General features: G+C 40.3%; 1 protein-coding gene across 1 annotated transcript in view; it reads right to left on the minus strand.

Annotated features, from left to right (window-relative positions):
- Positions 1–320: 320 nt before the first annotated feature.
- TPX2 (TPX2, microtubule nucleation factor) overlaps positions 321–16,498 on the minus strand; it is a 62,852-nt gene continuing 46,674 nt past the window's right edge. The window contains exons 13-18 of the mRNA XM_025398742.1: positions 9,528–9,623; positions 8,345–8,521; positions 7,814–7,960; positions 4,585–4,696; positions 3,548–3,735; positions 321–1,145 (exon numbers count right to left, since the gene is read on the minus strand). Of these exons, the coding sequence (XP_025254527.1) occupies positions 1,035–1,145; positions 3,548–3,735; positions 4,585–4,696; positions 7,814–7,960; positions 8,345–8,521; positions 9,528–9,623 (831 nt within the window). The 3' untranslated portion in view covers positions 321–1,034. The remainder of the gene's footprint in view (positions 1,146–3,547; positions 3,736–4,584; positions 4,697–7,813; positions 7,961–8,344; positions 8,522–9,527; positions 9,624–16,498) is intronic.

Here is a 16,498-nt window from a genome sequence, read left to right on the forward strand (position 1 = left end):
AGCCTGGGAAACAGAGCGAGACTCCATCTCAAAAAAAAAAAAAAAAAAATTTAACTTGAGCTGAGTCTTTAGGGAAGAAGGTACAGTCTGTGTGAAGGCATAACATACATGATTAAGTGGTTACTGAGAGAGAGTTAACAGAATATGGAGATATTCTGACATAAGACAGAAAAAAACTACAAAGTACTTTCCTTTAAGGACATAGCCTGTGCTTTTAAAAAAAGTTCCTGGACCCACCTCTCAAACTACCCATTTCCCAAATAAGATGTGACCTCCAAAGGGGCTCAACAGATTTAAAAACATCAAATAACACAATCAGGGAGGGAAGACAAAACATTTATTCCAGGCTAGGTCTTAAAATGCACACTGTACTGGTTCCCTGTTCTTATCAGCACCAATAAGGAGAGAACATGCCTTAACAGCAGCCCCACCCAGAGCCTGCTGCATGGCTGCTGTAAGGCTCCCCATGAGTCCATGCAGTCTTCTTCCTCACTGGTGCAGCTGGTGAGGTTTTCTACCCTCACAGCAAAGGGATCCTTAACTATAAATTCACTGTATGCAGGGAAGAGGACAGAATCTGATGTATTGATTGTTCCTCATCTTAACCATGACTTAATCCTTATCTTAGGATTTAACTATCTTTATTTTCTGGTTAAAATTTAAAAAAAAAAAAAAAGTGGGAGGAGGGGGAGAATGGTAAGGGACAATAGCAATAGAGATTACACTGTGCTGACACAGAGACTAAATTCTAATCAGAGTGAAGACCCATATAAAGGGCCAGCTGATAGTTTACAGGAAGTAACTACATGGAGTCTAATCGAGACATACATTGCGTTATGTCTCATTAGCCTTAGTAATGAAAAAGAAAACAATTCTGGAGTCCACAGTTGTCAAGTATGCTTTCTCAGGCATGGGTAGCTAAAAGTCTGGAGAAATGGGTTCTCTCCATGCCCAGTAACAAAGCAAGATGGTCTCAGGTTTGATATTAAGAGCAGGTCCCATTGTCAGGCGGTATCCGCAGCTCACAGCTGAGTTCAGCAGTGGAATCGAGTGGAGAATTTGGGAGATACAGGCACAGTCAGAGGCTGGTCACTTGACTTTATCTCCAGACCCTGGTACTTGCGTATTGGATTTGCCTTATGCACCTGCAAAGTAAGGAAAATAAAGTTTAAATAAAGTTACCAGTGAGAGGGATGTCAGAGAACTATTCTTACAATTGCTTTTATTTTTTTCTTTTTGAGAAAATGTTGTAGAGCTGTATAGATACCAGTCACTAGTTTAAGGTGTGGGGAGTGGGGCCTGGTGGGCAGCACAGTATGACGGAAAAGTGCAGGTGCTCTGGAGCCCAGTTTCTATTCAGGTCTCCATAGGGTTCCCCAGCTTTCCTTCAGGCCATGCAGTCTCCTCAAGTCCCTCAGCTTTCACTACAGAATGTCAAACCTATGTCCTCTGTGATCTACTAGGGTATAATAGGGCTGTACTCAAGTATAGCAGAGAAGTTACAAGCTAAGAATTTCCCAGAGTACAGTCTTAAGTTTACAGACTAAATATTCATCAAAAGCCTGAATCCTGGGGAAAAAAACAAAATAAAACACAACATCCATACCAGAAAGGGTGGCTAAAGAAGGCATGGTCCCATCCATCCTTTAGGGTAGTCTAAAATCAATCCTAAATCAAGCCAGATTAGTACAGAGTTAACCAGCATTGACTGAATCGTGCTTTAGAATGTTGCCATCCACTATGTTGAGAATTGCTGCAAGAAACAGTTCTATAATGGGGACAAACACAAGAGGCAGGTACCAAGTGCTAAAGAAAAATCAAAGTTGAGGCCAGAAAAAAAAAAGCTGATTGTATGAGTGTATATAGAGTGGGGATTATACTATTTTCTCATTCACTCAGCAAATGGTAGTCTAGATTTTGCCAAGAGGCTAGTCTCCTGAATAGCGTGTCCGTGGAACCTTCCTATGGGCATAATCACCTATGCCAAGAGCTGTTTCAACTGCTAGCCTAGCATTTTATTTATTTATTTAAAATACAGATGGGACCTTGCTATGTTGCCCAAGCTTTTCTTGAACTCCTGGGCTCATGCAATCCTCCCACCGTGGCCTCCCAGAGTGTAAGAATTACAGGTGTAAGCTGCCACACCCAGCCGTAGTACAGCACTTTCAGACAAAACCTCAACAACTTACACATTTCTTTTTTTCTTTTCTTTTTTTTTTTTTTTTTTGAGACAGTCTCGCTCTGTCGCCCCCAAGCTGGACTGCAGTGGCGCGACTGGCTTACTGCAACCTCCACCTCCCAGGTTCAAGCAATTCTCCTGCCTCAGCCTCCCCAGGAGCTGGGATTACAGGTGCGCGCCACCACGCCCGGCTAATTTTTGTATTTTTAGTAGAGTCCGAGTTTCGCCATGTTGGCCAGGCTGGTCTCCAACTCCTGACCTCAAGTGATCCACCCGCCTGGGCCTCCCAAAGTGCTGGGATTACAGGTGTGAGCCACTATTCCTGGCCTTCTTTCTGTTTAATTGACAGATAACACTGTATATTTTTATTGTGTACTGCTGATATTTTTAAGTAGACATACATTATGGAATGGTTACTATGTGAGATAATGCATTATGTTAATTAGCAAAATGCTAATTAGCAAAATGCTAATTAACATTGTAGTGTGAGCACACAACATCTACTTTCTTTACATTTTTCAAGAATACAATATATCATTAATTACAGTCACCTTGTTATATGATATAGCTCTCTTGAAATTTACTCCTCCCATCTAACTATAACTAAGTAACCTTTTACCAATATCTCCCCATGACCCTTTCTTTTTTTATTTATCGTATGAAGTTCCATCTAAAACTCTCTGCTTCCTCATTAACGCAGTTAACACAACTTGCTGCCCTCCTAACAGAGTCGTCCTTAATGCGGAGTTCAGGCTTCTTTTTGGACAACCAATATCTAAATAATTATGTTAGTGGAGGACTACCTGGAGCGATGAACACTGTAACTCCAAGGAGTTTGGGCCAAGTATTAAAACAAAAATACAGTTGCCATTTAATTCCCATGTCCTTCCCTATGTATTCTTGTCTAATTACAAAACTCAGCGGTGCTTCTTAACCCCAGAGGAAATTATAAGTTACATAAATAAAATAAACAAATAAATAAAAAACAGTCCTAGGAAAGGCATCACTGTACATGGTTATACCACATGTTGTCCTCCTTATGAAAACTTCTGGAAGAAATTCTGTTTAAAAATTCACTATCAAAGGGATAAATGTATTTTTTGAACAATTGTCTTATGTCTCATGAACACTGTGAGTTTTGTAACTGACAGGTTGGTTCCTAAAAAGAGCCAAAATTACAGCTACTACGTTAGCTTCATTCACAACTCAACTTCATCACCACCCTCAGTTTGTGCAGTTCCCCCTTTCACTCATTGTCTTTGGTACAGCCTTGCGGGCTACCTTAGATTCCGTCTGGAACAAGGTAAGGTACAGGTAAAATAAAACAGAGGCATGTCTGTGTTTGTCAGTGCTCATGCTCCCAGTTACCAGTTCTCTCCGTAGCCTGGCCAGCTCCTCCTTTTTCTGCTCTTCCTCCTGTTGTCTGGCCTCCTCCAACTGCTGGGCTTTCTGGGCTTCTACCTCAGCCATTCTCTTCTCCAGCTCCTGCCGCTCCTTGGCTCTCTTCTCAGTAGCCAGCTGAAAAGGTTCCTGAACTAGAGAACCAGAAAGGCCCTCTAAGTACAGAAACAGAAAAAATATTGGTGCATAAGCAGGACTTGCATAAACCTACGCCCCCTGGAATGAGCAAGTGGCACAGACATGCACACTAACAAGAAGACTGTGCTCTAAACAAGCCCCACTGGGAGAAAGGTAGAGCAAACCACATACAAAAAGTTTTAGAATTTTAAGACTTCAAAGGGCCCCTGGAAATCATCTAGTGTAATTGGGAAACAAGCAAAGAGATAAAGTAACTTGCACAAAACTACATAGTGATTGATTTTGAGGCAGACATAGGAGAAAGAGCCCAATATTCTTTTTGTCCCTTTTTGGAATGATTTTTTTGAAAAAGAGATGGGGTCTTGCTATGTTGCCCATGCTGGTCTCAAATCCCTGGGCTCAAGTGATCCTCCCGCCTGGGCCTCCCAAAGTGCTAGGACTACAGGCATGAGCCACCACACCCAGTGGAATCCCAATATTCTAGCACACTACCCAGTGTTTAAGGAATCAAATGTTTTATATCCAAAATTTGCTTCAGGGTGAATTCCAGAAAGCCATACTGGCTCTCCCTCCCTCATTTACTTGTTTCTCTATGGGTGGGGAAAACCTATCATTGTTGTTGAAATGCCAGCTGCTTCTGCCAAGGTTCATGTTAAATGAATCTGGCCCTAATACATCCTGCAACTCAACATAGCTGCTGGGTTCAATAAAGGCAAAAAACTGGGTCTAGGGGAAGAAAAGCTACCATCTGCTAAAGTCAAATGCTTCTAGTTGACACAGCATTGTACCGACACACTGAATCCCAGCATCCCACTGGGAAGTCTGACAATTCTGCCCCAATCCCATCAGAGTACATATAATACTACCAGCAACTGATTTCTTCTCTTTTTTGGGAACAAAGGGCTCCTGAGAGATGACGGTGTTTGGACGAGCCTTGAAGCAAGCTGCTTCTTTCTGCTGTCTCAGTTCTTCTTCCAGCTATTAGAGAGAAAGTCGGTCAGATGAGCAATGCCTCAACTTTCTATGACCACTACCCTCAATAACTTAAGTTCTAATGTCTGAACTGTTTCATCAATAAAAATAGCAGATTTAATATAAACCCTAGTAAAAATCTCTCACACAAACTTTATAATGAACAGATCAGTCTGACAACATTTGAACTCACTGAGAACTAGAAAGTATTTTTAAGATACTTTTAAGATTCCCAAGTTTGCATTTTCAACATTGAAGTTTACTTTTAAATAAAAAAAAAAAAAGACTCCCAACACAAAGAAATGATAAATGTTTGAGATTCTTGACATGCTAATGACCCTGATCAGATCATTACACATTATATGTATTGAAACATCACTATGTATCCCAAGAATATGTACAACTATTATTTGTCAATTAAAAAACTAAAAAGTTTTAAAGTTACTTTTAAGACCAGACATCATGAAAATAAACAACTAGACATTTTCTGCCTTCACACATGATTCATTAGGAACTATACAGTATCACCTATAAAGTATTCTTCCCACCTCCAAAAAAAAATCTAACCAGAATTGAATCAAGCCTCTAGATCTTACTACTCATTTATAGGAAATACAAGCAACAGAGGAACATGTTAAACAACTGTGTGGGAATGCAATCAGCAAAATCCAGATTGTGGAAAATTTACAGTACAAACAATCCAGTTTATTCAACAAATAAAATGCAAAGAGAGGAGCCTATAGATTGAAAGAAGATTCAGAGATTTAGCAAACAAAGACACTATGTAGACCTATATATGGATATTGATTTTAACAATTCAACTGTTTAAAAAATAATGAGAAATGTGCAGATATTTGATTACTTTTAATCTTTTTAAATGTGAGAATATTATTGTGGTTGTAAGTCCTTATATTTTAAATATATACACTGAAGTATTTTTGGATGAAAAGGGATGTTACATAGAATTTGTTTCAAAGTAATCTTATATAGGTAGAAGTATCCAGCGTAGGGATAAGTGGGNTGAATCAAGCCTCTAGATCTTACTACTCATTTATAGGAAATACAAGCAACAGAGGAACATGTTAAACAACTGTGTGGGAATGCAATCAGCAAAATCCAGATTGTGGAAAATTTACAGTACAAACAATCCAGTTTATTCAACAAATAAAATGCAAAGAGAGGAGCCTATAGATTGAAAGAAGATTCAGAGATTTAGCAAACAAAGACACTATGTAGACCTATATATGGATATTGATTTTAACAATTCAACTGTTTAAAAAATAATGAGAAATGTGCAGATATTTGATTACTTTTAATCTTTTTAAATGTGAGAATATTATTGTGGTTGTAAGTCCTTATATTTTAAATATATACACTGAAGTATTTTTGGATGAAAAGGGATGTTACATAGAATTTGTTTCAAAGTAATCTTATATAGGTAGAAGTATCCAGCGTAGGGATAAGTGGGTAGAAGTAGGGATGAAATAAGACTTTTCATGTTTTGATCATTATAGAACCAGGTGATGGGTTCATGAAAATTCATTATACTATTCACTCTACTTTTATATTTCTGAAAAGCTTTTTAAAACAATAGTTTTTGTTATTGTTATTTGCAGAAAATGCCCTACACAAACATTCTGTGTCTTGGTCATTGAGAAGGGGAAATTCACTATTTCCAAGGCAACAGTCCTAAGGTTCCTAGAGAACCACACCAACAGGGGACCAACTTTCAGTCATGAAAGCCATTACATCTCTCGGGCTTCAGGAGGGGTAATTCCTACAAACCAACCACAGCCTAGAGCTCCTTTTGGAAAGAGTCCAGGATTAATGATGACATAAAAATTCCAATAAACTTAGAAATTCAGGGGAAACTTTTTCCAGCCAGGTAGAATTAGATCCCAATTAAATCAGCAAATAACCAATTAATTGTTTTAAATCACCTGTCATTTATAAAGAGCAAATAACACATCATGCTGAGAAAACAGCATTGTACATTGACAACTATTCTCTCTTACTGTTTCTTACCAGTGCACCAACAGAAAGAAATAAACACAATGAATGAGTCTAATAGATGAAATAGATAAGATCTTAAAGAGACTCCCGACTCCAGAAAAGCCGGTCGGTTCCCACATTCCCCGGGTGATCACTTGGAGCAGGGACGTTCCCAGGTGATCACTTGAAGCAGGGGTCAGCAAACTCTGGCCTACAGGCCAGATCCAGCTCGCAACCTGTTTTAGGACAGCCCTTGAGCTAAGAATGTTTTTTATATTTTTAAAGAATTGGCTGGGCACAGTGGCTCACGCTTGTACTCTCAGCACTTTGGGAGGCCAAGGTGGGCAGATCACTTGAGATCAGGAGTTGGAGACCAGCCTGGTCAACATGGCAAAACCCTGTCTCTACTAAAAATACAAAATTTAGCCAGGTGTGGTGGCACGCGCCTGTAATCCCAGCTACTTGGGAGGCTTAGGTGGCAGAATCACTTGAACCTGGGAGACGGAGGTTGCAGTGAGCTGAGATCGCACCACTGCACTCCAGCCTGGGTGACAGAACGAGACTGTCTCAAAACAAATAAAAAAAGAGTTGAAAACGTGGCTGGCGCGGTGGCTCACATCTGTAATCCCAGCACTTTGGGAGGCCAAGGCAGGCAGATCACAAGGTCAGGAAATTGAGACCATCCTGGCTAACACGGTGAAACCCTATCTCTACTAAAAATACAAAAAAATTAGCCAGGCGTGGTGGTGGGCGCCTGTAGTCCCAGCTACTCAGGAGGCTGAGGCAGGAGACTGGCGTGAACCCAGGAGGCGGAGCTTGCAGTGAGCCTAGATCGCGCCACTGTACTCCAGCCTGGGCAACAGAGCAAGACTCCGTTTCAAAAAACAACAACAAAAATGTGTGCGTGTACACACACACACACACAAAACGTGAGAGACCTTATGTAATCTTCAAAACCTAAAATATTTCCTATCTGGCCCTTTACAGAAATAATGTACTGACCCCTGATTTACAGTGAGAGCCCCTGAAACAATCTAGTATGTCAACCCAGGTGATTTCAGTGTGGTGAGTCTGCCTGTCCAATCAATCAACCAAGCAATTAACGTTTTGGCTGCTCTCCCCATCCCCTACCTGGTGCTTCCAAGTTTGTGCCTTCAGAGCACCTCTTCTGTCAGTCTCCAAGCAGAACGGTTCAATCTGGGTCACATTCTTTACCTTCTTCTCTGGCAGATTAATGGTGTCAAAATGAGGCAAGGGAAGTGCCTTGAACTTGGGCACCTAACAGAAAAGAAAACATGAGATTTAAGATAAAGACTAGCTGGAAAGCAATAGCTTCTCCAGAATATCTGGATGAATCTGAAAAATAAGGAAGGACAATCAGTTTTCAAAGCAGCATGGTCTAGGAGAAAAGAATAATGGGTTCAAAAGGAAATCCAGGCTTTCCTCCTAATATTGCCTATAACCAGCAGTGTGATCAGAGGCAAGTCACTTAACCTCCTTGTGCCAGAAGGATTATTTAAATTACTTGTCCCATTTATATTTTATAGGGTTCTTAGAAAGATCAAAAGTCAGTGATTTTATAGCTAAAAGTACTATAGAAAGAACTATCTTTGAGGGATCAAAGAACAGTATTATACTACTTACAGAAATGGAAACACCTACCTCCCCTTTCTGCAGTTCTTTTATTTTCTTCTCCTTCTGTAACTGACGCTCTTTGTCTCGAGAATCAAAGGAGAAAGGGCATATTTCCACAGTTCTTGCCTCTGGGATTTGGGGCTTAAAAGGCACCCCATAATGTGGCACAGGTTGAGCTTTTATCAAGACTGGTTCGTCCTCTTCCTAAGAGAAAAATTGCAGTTTAGAAATAAGACTCCTCACTCTTAACTTCCCCAGAATGTGGAGTCAGAAGACATTATATTAACATGTGGCATTAGTTAAAACAAATCACTGAGCCTCTTAGGTGTCTTAGCTTCCTTTTCTATCCAAGAAGGATGATGACTTAGGTAAGTCATCTACCACCAAGGGCTAACACAATTACTCTTAAAAGATGAAGTTTTCCACAGGAATGTTGTAAAAACTAAATAAGATCTAACATTATGGATAAAATGAACGTCAGAAGATCAGTCCCAACCAAGCATATACTTTAGTCCCTTTGACCCAGCCTCTAGACTTCATTAAAACATGTGACTGGGACTTAATGGTTGCCAAACCCAGAATAGGACCACGTTGTTTGGGTTCAAGCTGGTAACACAAGATTACTGCGTATTTTAGTTTCAAATGAACCTATAAAAAGGCTTATGCTTGCAATCTGCTATAAAATTACCCTAACTCTGGATATTTATAGATAAAATGGAGCTGTAACAAGAAACTGGCCTGATCAATGACAGTTTATATATTACAATTCCATAAACCATCACCATGGTCACGTTTGCAACTCCTGGGTTAATGGAAATAGGACAAGGTGGATGTAATTGCTTAGTATGAATTTTCAAAATCCCTCACTGAATAGTGACAATCTAAGGCAAAATAAAGTGCAACTTTTGATCCATGTTACAAAGAGCAGCTGATTTTCAGTGCTACAGCAGACAAGCCTCCAATGCTTAACTTCTCCTTACTGTTTCCATAAATTGTAACTAGTTATCACTAAGAGCAGAAAATTCATACCCTTACCAATTACTTTGTTCTTGGAGGAACAAAAAAAATGAACAAATGTTCATATCCATTCTTAAAGACAAGTCCAGAAAAGAATGGATGCCTTTGAACTCCATTAAGATTAATAAATGATAAGGTTTAGACTGACTGACTATATAAAGGAAAAAGAACCCCCCTGCTCCCAGGGAATCACCTCATCTTCTTTGGTGGGCATTCGAATTCTGTTCTTCAATGCAAAGGCTGGTGACTTGGGGACAGTGATTGGAAGTACCCTCTTTTCAGGAACACCCTGAAAGGAGTAAGCAACTCAATTAGATATCACAAAACGATCTCCACTAAGCTGTATGAGAAGATTAAATCCTTTTTTCCCCCTTTGGGCAGAGACAGGGTCTCACTATGTTGCCCAGGCTGGTCTCAAACTCCTGGGCTCAGGCAGTCTTCCTGCCTTGGTCTCGCAAAGCACTGGGATTATAGGTGTGAGCCACTGCACCTGCCCTAGAATGATATTTTTGAGTTTTTAAAATATAATTAATCTAAGCACAGAAAATAAAAGAACACCAAACTGGAAAGAACACCAAATTGTCAACTCTCATATCTCTTTGAGGGTGAATTAAGAGAGAAATTTAATTTTATACATCTCATAATCCTTTTGTTTGTTTGTTTTTTATTTTTTATTTTTTTTTTATTTTTTATTAGTATTCTTTTTTTTTTCTTTTTTTTTTAAATTTATTTATTATTATTATACTTTAAGTTGTAGGGTACATGTGCATAACGTGCAGGTTTGTTACATATGTATACTTGTGCCATGTTGGTCTGCTGCACCCATCAACTCGTCATTTACATCAGGTATAACTCCCAATGCAATCCCTCCCCCCTCCCCCCTCCCCATGATAGGCCCCGGTGTGTGATGTTCCCCTTCCTGAGTCCAAGTGATCTCATTGTTCAGTTCCCACCTATGAGTGAGAACATGCGGTGTTTGGTTTTCTGTTCTTGTGATAGTTTGCTGAGAATGATGGTTTCCAGCTGCATCCATGTCCCTACAAAGGACACAAACTCATCCTTTTTTATGGCTGCATAGTATTCCATGGTGTATATGTGCCACATTTTCTTAATCCAATCTGTCACTGATGGACATTTGGGTTGATTCCAAGTCTTTGCTATTGTGAATAGTGCTGCAATAAACATACGTGTGCATGTGTCTTTATAGCAGCATAATTTATAATCCTTTGGGTATATCCCCAGTAATGGGATGGCTGGGTCATATGGTACATCTAGTTCTAGATCCTTGAGGAATCGCCATACTGTTTTCCATAATGGTTGAACTAGTTTACAATCCCACCAACAGTGTAAAAGTGTTCCTATTTCTCCACATCCTCTCCAGCACCTGTTGTTTCCTGACTTTTTAATGATCGCCATTCTAACTGGTGTGATATTTGTTTGTTTGTTTTGAGACAGAGTCTCACCCTGTTGCCCAGCCTGGAGTGCAATGGGGCAATCTCAGCTCACCGTAACTTCTACCTCCTGGGCTCAAGCCATCCTCCCACCTCAGCCTCCTGAGTAGCTGGGACTACAGGTGCTCACCACTATGCCCGGCTAATTATATTTTGTAGAGATGGGTCTCAAATTCCTGGCCTCAAGCAATCTCCCGCCTTGGCCTCCCAAAGTGTGAGGATTACAGATGTGAACCACTGTACTCAGCCTTATATCTCATAATTCCAACACATTCAACTACTCCGAAGATTTTTCCTTAATGATTTTAAAACACTGCTAACATTTCAAATCGCTGTGGAATAAATGACATGTATCATATTGTGTGCATAATTTAAAATTAATACATTTTAGAGAGTTGTTCCATAGCATTTTTTAATTCGCTCAGAATTGATATTCCATCACAAATCTGGCAATTAATCCTAACTGCAAAATGCTATCTCTTGGCTGCTGTTTTGAATGAAGTGTATGGCCAGATCGATTAAGAACAAAACAAAACCTCAGTAATTTCTTGTTACACTCATGTTCACATCCTGCCCTCATCAGCTCTCTATTCTGCTCTTCCCTAAAGTTTCACTGCCAGACCTACATCAACTATTGCCCATGCCATTCTGCTAGTCTCCTAATAGTCTTTCAGTTCCGCAACTCATTCTTCCAATTCATTGTCTACATATAGTCCAAATTATTACTCTAAAACATATTTGATCACATCACTTTCTGACTTAAAATTATTCGGGCCAGTCGCGGTGGCTCACATCTGTAATCCCAGCACTTTGGGAGGCCGAGGCGGGTGGATCACGAGGTCAGGAGATCAAGACCATCCTGGCTAACACGGTGAAACCCCGTCTCTACTAAAAATACAAAAAAATTAGCCAGGTGTGGTGGTGGGTGCCTGTAGTCCCAGCTACTCGGGAGGCTGAGGCAGGAGAATGGTGTTAACCCAGGAGGTGGAGCTTGCAGTGAGCCAAGATCATGCCACTGCACTCCAGCCTGGGCGACAGAGCGAGACTCTGTCTCAAAACAAACAAACAAACAGACAAACATTAATTCTTTAATGGCTCCTATTGCCTACCTACAACAGCATAACAAATTCCTTGCCATGAAACACAAGGCACTTGCTTGAATCTCACTCATAAATATCTCCTTCATGGCCTCCTTAGTAGTAGCATTAATCTGGTACCCTCCTGACTCTCCTGCCTTACTTCTCACCCCTCCTTACACAACACGTTCCAACCACAAAGAACTACTGGTCTCTCCCCAAATGGTTCCTGTCTCATTACCTTTGCTTGTGCTTTCTCTGTCTGAAATGCCCCAGCTGCTTGAAAGCACCCAACTCATCTTTTACAAGCCTCCACTTTTATAAAGCCTTTCCTCTTTTATAAAGCCTTTCAATAGATCTCTCCACTCCCAGGACCTACAGAACTGACCCTTTTATCCCACTGTATATGGTTTCATCACAGTCCATACAAAACTTAATTGCACTTATTTATTTAGATGTTCATTTCCCCCTGCTAGCCTGAGTGCTTCGAGGATGGAGACTATTTTATTCCATCAGTCCCAAGTACCTAACATAGACCTTGGCAAGTATAAAGCATTCAGTAAATGTTTGTTGAATGAATGCAGTAAGAATGAATGAACACATGAGTAATAGAATTTATACCTTGGACTCTAGGAGGATACCTTGGGAGCCTTCTCCTTAATCCCAACAATGCTGCAACCGTTCGAAACATGTTTGGAACGTCTTTCTTGGAGTGGCTTTCAAAGGCACTTTCTGGACCATGCGAGACAGTTGCTCAATCTTTACTATTCATTTAACAAATAGTTTCCACCTCTATTATCTTGGACTACTCAGAAGTTTTAGTTCCAAATAACCTTAGACTAGATTCTAAAAGCAAAATAAAGTTTCAAATACACGTGAAGATTTGTCACCCTGGGAGGGATCCAAAAGGCTCATCTCAGGATTCAAGATGCATGGCTTTTCCAAAATGCTTTGTGCAGTATCACAATCATCAGAAGGGATTTACAGTCTCTCAAGGTGACCACTGGGAATGCTCATTCTGCTGTGAAATTTCTTATATGTTTTCTAAAGAATCATTAGCATAGTGATTCTTTAGAAAATCACTAGAATCATTAGCATAGCGAAATCCAGTATAGTAGCTCTTGTATTCAGAGTGACAAAACTCCAAGAAATGGGTTGTCAAATGATGTTTACCATAAAACAGCAACAACAAAAAAATCTGCTCTTCTATAGACATGTGGACACTAGCATCTTGCTTGAATGCACCAGGGGCAAGTGGAAGAGAGACAAACAGTGAGCAAGGAGCCACGGGTCTGTCTGTTCCAGTCCAGCTCTGCTTCCAATCTGTGTAACCTTGAACACATCAGATACACTTCTAGGCCTCAGGGTTTTTTAATAAAATAAAGTAATTGAAATAAGCAATCGAGGATTCATTTAGTTCTAAAATAATTCCCTCTCTCTGCATTCACCCAACAGAAATGTCTGCATTTTAAAGAGAAGCAATGGAAACCTCTAAAAAGTAGGCCATGAAGGAGATATTTAAGAGTGAGCTCAATCTCTTAATTAGCTGGGGGAAAGGAAAAAATGATTTATGAAAATTGTCTTTGCAGCAACTATCCACTCACATCCCATCCTCCCTCACATCAAAGTTAACTAGGGGTTCAATTAGAAATAATGAAAAGAAAACTGGGTTTCCAGAAACAGAGAAGGTTTCTTTTCTTTTCTTTTTTTTTTTTTATTGCTGTTTTAAGTTTTTTAAATTATAAGCTCCTTGAGGACTGGAATATTGTCATTTGCATTCTTTTGTCTTCCCATATTACCTACTAGAAGACCCAGTAGTATCTGTTCAATGAACATATGTTGGTTAATACTACCGTATTTACTCATTTACACATCTATCTGCTCTACCAGACTATGAAAGCTTTGAGGACAAGGGCAGTGTCTTGTATCATCTTTGAATTCCTAATGTCTAACACAAATTAGAAACACAGGCTGGTGCATGTCAGCTTGTACTATTACTCACTCAGTTATCCGATATCAGAGTTCTTGTACTGTGGTGGTCACTATGCTAGGGACTGGGGATACAGAGTGAATAATATAGATATACATGGTCCCTGTTCTCAGGGAGCTCACATTCTAATGGAGGAAAGAGACAATGAAGAAGTAACAAATCAAATATTTCCAAATTTTCACAAGTGCTCTAAAGAAACCCAGCAGAATATAGAGCTAATGGTTATTAGAGGGATGCTCCCTCAATGAAGGGGAAGGTATCTCTAAAGAGGTGATACGTGGTTAGAATGGGCCAATGTTGGTGGACAGATGATGCATTTAGGAAAAGCAGCCAGGACTGGGGATGGGTATATTGAGGTGAATACTTCTCCCTAAGACAGGATATGCCTCCCAGGTACCCTGGAACAGGATCTCAGGCCTGTCCCAGGGCAGTTAGGAAACTACTCTGAAGCAATGTTATTTTGGGAAGTATATATATTTAAAAAAAGACTGCTGGCCTCCCCAAGTCATCCCTAAAGTATCTCTGCTAAAATTACTCACTGGCCTCACTGACACCACATCCACCTCCGTGGTGCCCCGGCTGCCCAATAGTCAGTACTAAGTTCACATTTCACACCCTCGTGCTCAAGGCTTTGTCACTCCACCTCTGCCCCAGGAGCCGTTTTCTCATTTCTGCCTCACTTGGGCCCACTGTTGCCCAAGCCCATCTTTTATCAACCCTATTTATTGTCCCCTTGCCACTTATCAACCACAAGTGGAAGTGCACAGGAAACACTGCAAGGACACACGAAACAGCTTCAGCACTGGGGGGACATGGATGGGGAACAACAGCATCAGACAGATAAGCTGCATCAGGCTCTGGAAAGTGGGCTCTTAAATTCTGCTGTAAAAGTTCAAGACTAGAAGTTCGAAGACTGTTTTGTTTTGTTTTTTGAGACAGAGTCGCACTCTGTTGCCCAGGCTGGAGTGCAGCAGTGCAATCTCAGCTCACTGCAACTTCCACCTCCTGGGTTCATGCAATTCTCCTGCCTCAGCCTCCCGAGTAGCTAGGAGTACAGGCACCCACCACCACGCCCCGGTTAATTTTTTTGTATTTTTAATAGAGACGGGGTTTCACCATGTTAGACAGGCTGGTCTCCAACTCCTGACCTCAGGTGATCAGCCCACCTTGGCCTCCCAAAGTGTTGGGATTACAGGTGTAAGCCACCATGTCTGGTCAACTTACTCTCTTTTAAATGTTTCCATGGGCAAGCTACATTCCCCTGTGAAAGGAAAATAAATCTCGGGACCCCAAATCAAAAGTGGTGGTGTGCCTGTAGTCCCAGCTACTCGGGAGGCTGAGGCATGAGAATTGCTTGAACCTGGGAAGCAGAGGTTGCAGTGAGCCGAGATTACATCACTACACTTCTGCACTCTAGCCTGGGCAACACAGTGACATTGTCTCAAAAAAAAACAAAAAAAACAAAAAAAAAACCAGTAGTTCAGGTGTGACTGATACTATGAGAAAGGATCTTAGGTGAGGTGTAGACTTTTTTTTTTTTTTAAATAAGCACATGTTTCCTAAGAACCTTCTATTTTAAAAGGTAACCTCTATTTTTATATAACAGCATGGGCTCTGGAATCATATCACCTAAGATTCATACGCTAGTTCTGCCGCTCACTAGTTTGTGATCTTGAGCAAGTTATTTAACCTCTATGTTTCCTAACTTTAAAATGGATTGATAAAGTACCCAGTGCTTACCTCATAGGGTTGTTGTGAGAATTAAGTGCATTATTACATAAATGTAAAGAGCTTAGAATAAAGACCTGGCATATAATAAGCATTATATAAGTATTAGCTATTATTGCTGTGTTATTTGTGGCAAAAGGTACTGGTTTTCCATTTATATATTTATTTAAAAGTTCCCTTTAAATTTACGTTAGGTCACAAAGTGAGTTGATTTTTAAAATAATATCGGTATGTAACGTACAAGGATATAGGACAAACTGAGAGAGTGGTATATAAATAAAAACAAAAACTTAGGTAAGGGGAAAAGCTAGGAGCTTGGAGGAAAATATGTTATTAAAAGCTAGGTGCCGGCCAGGAACAGTGGCTCACGCCTGTAATCCCAGCACTTTGGGAAGCCAAGGCAGGTGGATCACCTGAGGTCACGAGTTAGAGATCAGCCTGGTTAACATGGTGAAACCCCATCTCTACTATAAATACAAAAATTAGCCGGGCGTGGTGGCGTGTGCCTGTAATCCCAACTACTCGGGAGGCTAAGGCAGGAGAATCACTTAAACTCAGGAGGCAGAGGTTGCCGTGAGCCGAGATCACGCCATTGCACTCCAGCCTCGACAAGAAGAGCTAAATTTCATCTCAAAAAAACAAAACAAAAAATCAAAAGCAAGGTGCCAAAAAAGTGTTATAAAAACCCTGAAGAAATAATTTCTCTTATCTGGGCCTCCATTTTCTAGTATGTAAAATTAAACGTTGAGCCCTTCTGGCTCTAGAACTCTGAGGCTTGCATATAACCTACTTTTCCCTTGTTGTATTCACAACACTGTTTCCTCAATGGGTAAAGACAAAGAAGGCACAGCCCTTGGAGATTAATTACTTGGGTGGGGGAAGATTTCTTTTTTTTTTTTTTTTTTTTTTTTTTTTTTTT

The sequence above is a fragment of the Theropithecus gelada genome, chromosome 10 (assembly GCF_003255815.1).
Source record: "Theropithecus gelada isolate Dixy chromosome 10, Tgel_1.0, whole genome shotgun sequence".
Lineage (NCBI taxonomy): Eukaryota > Metazoa > Chordata > Mammalia > Primates > Cercopithecidae > Theropithecus > Theropithecus gelada.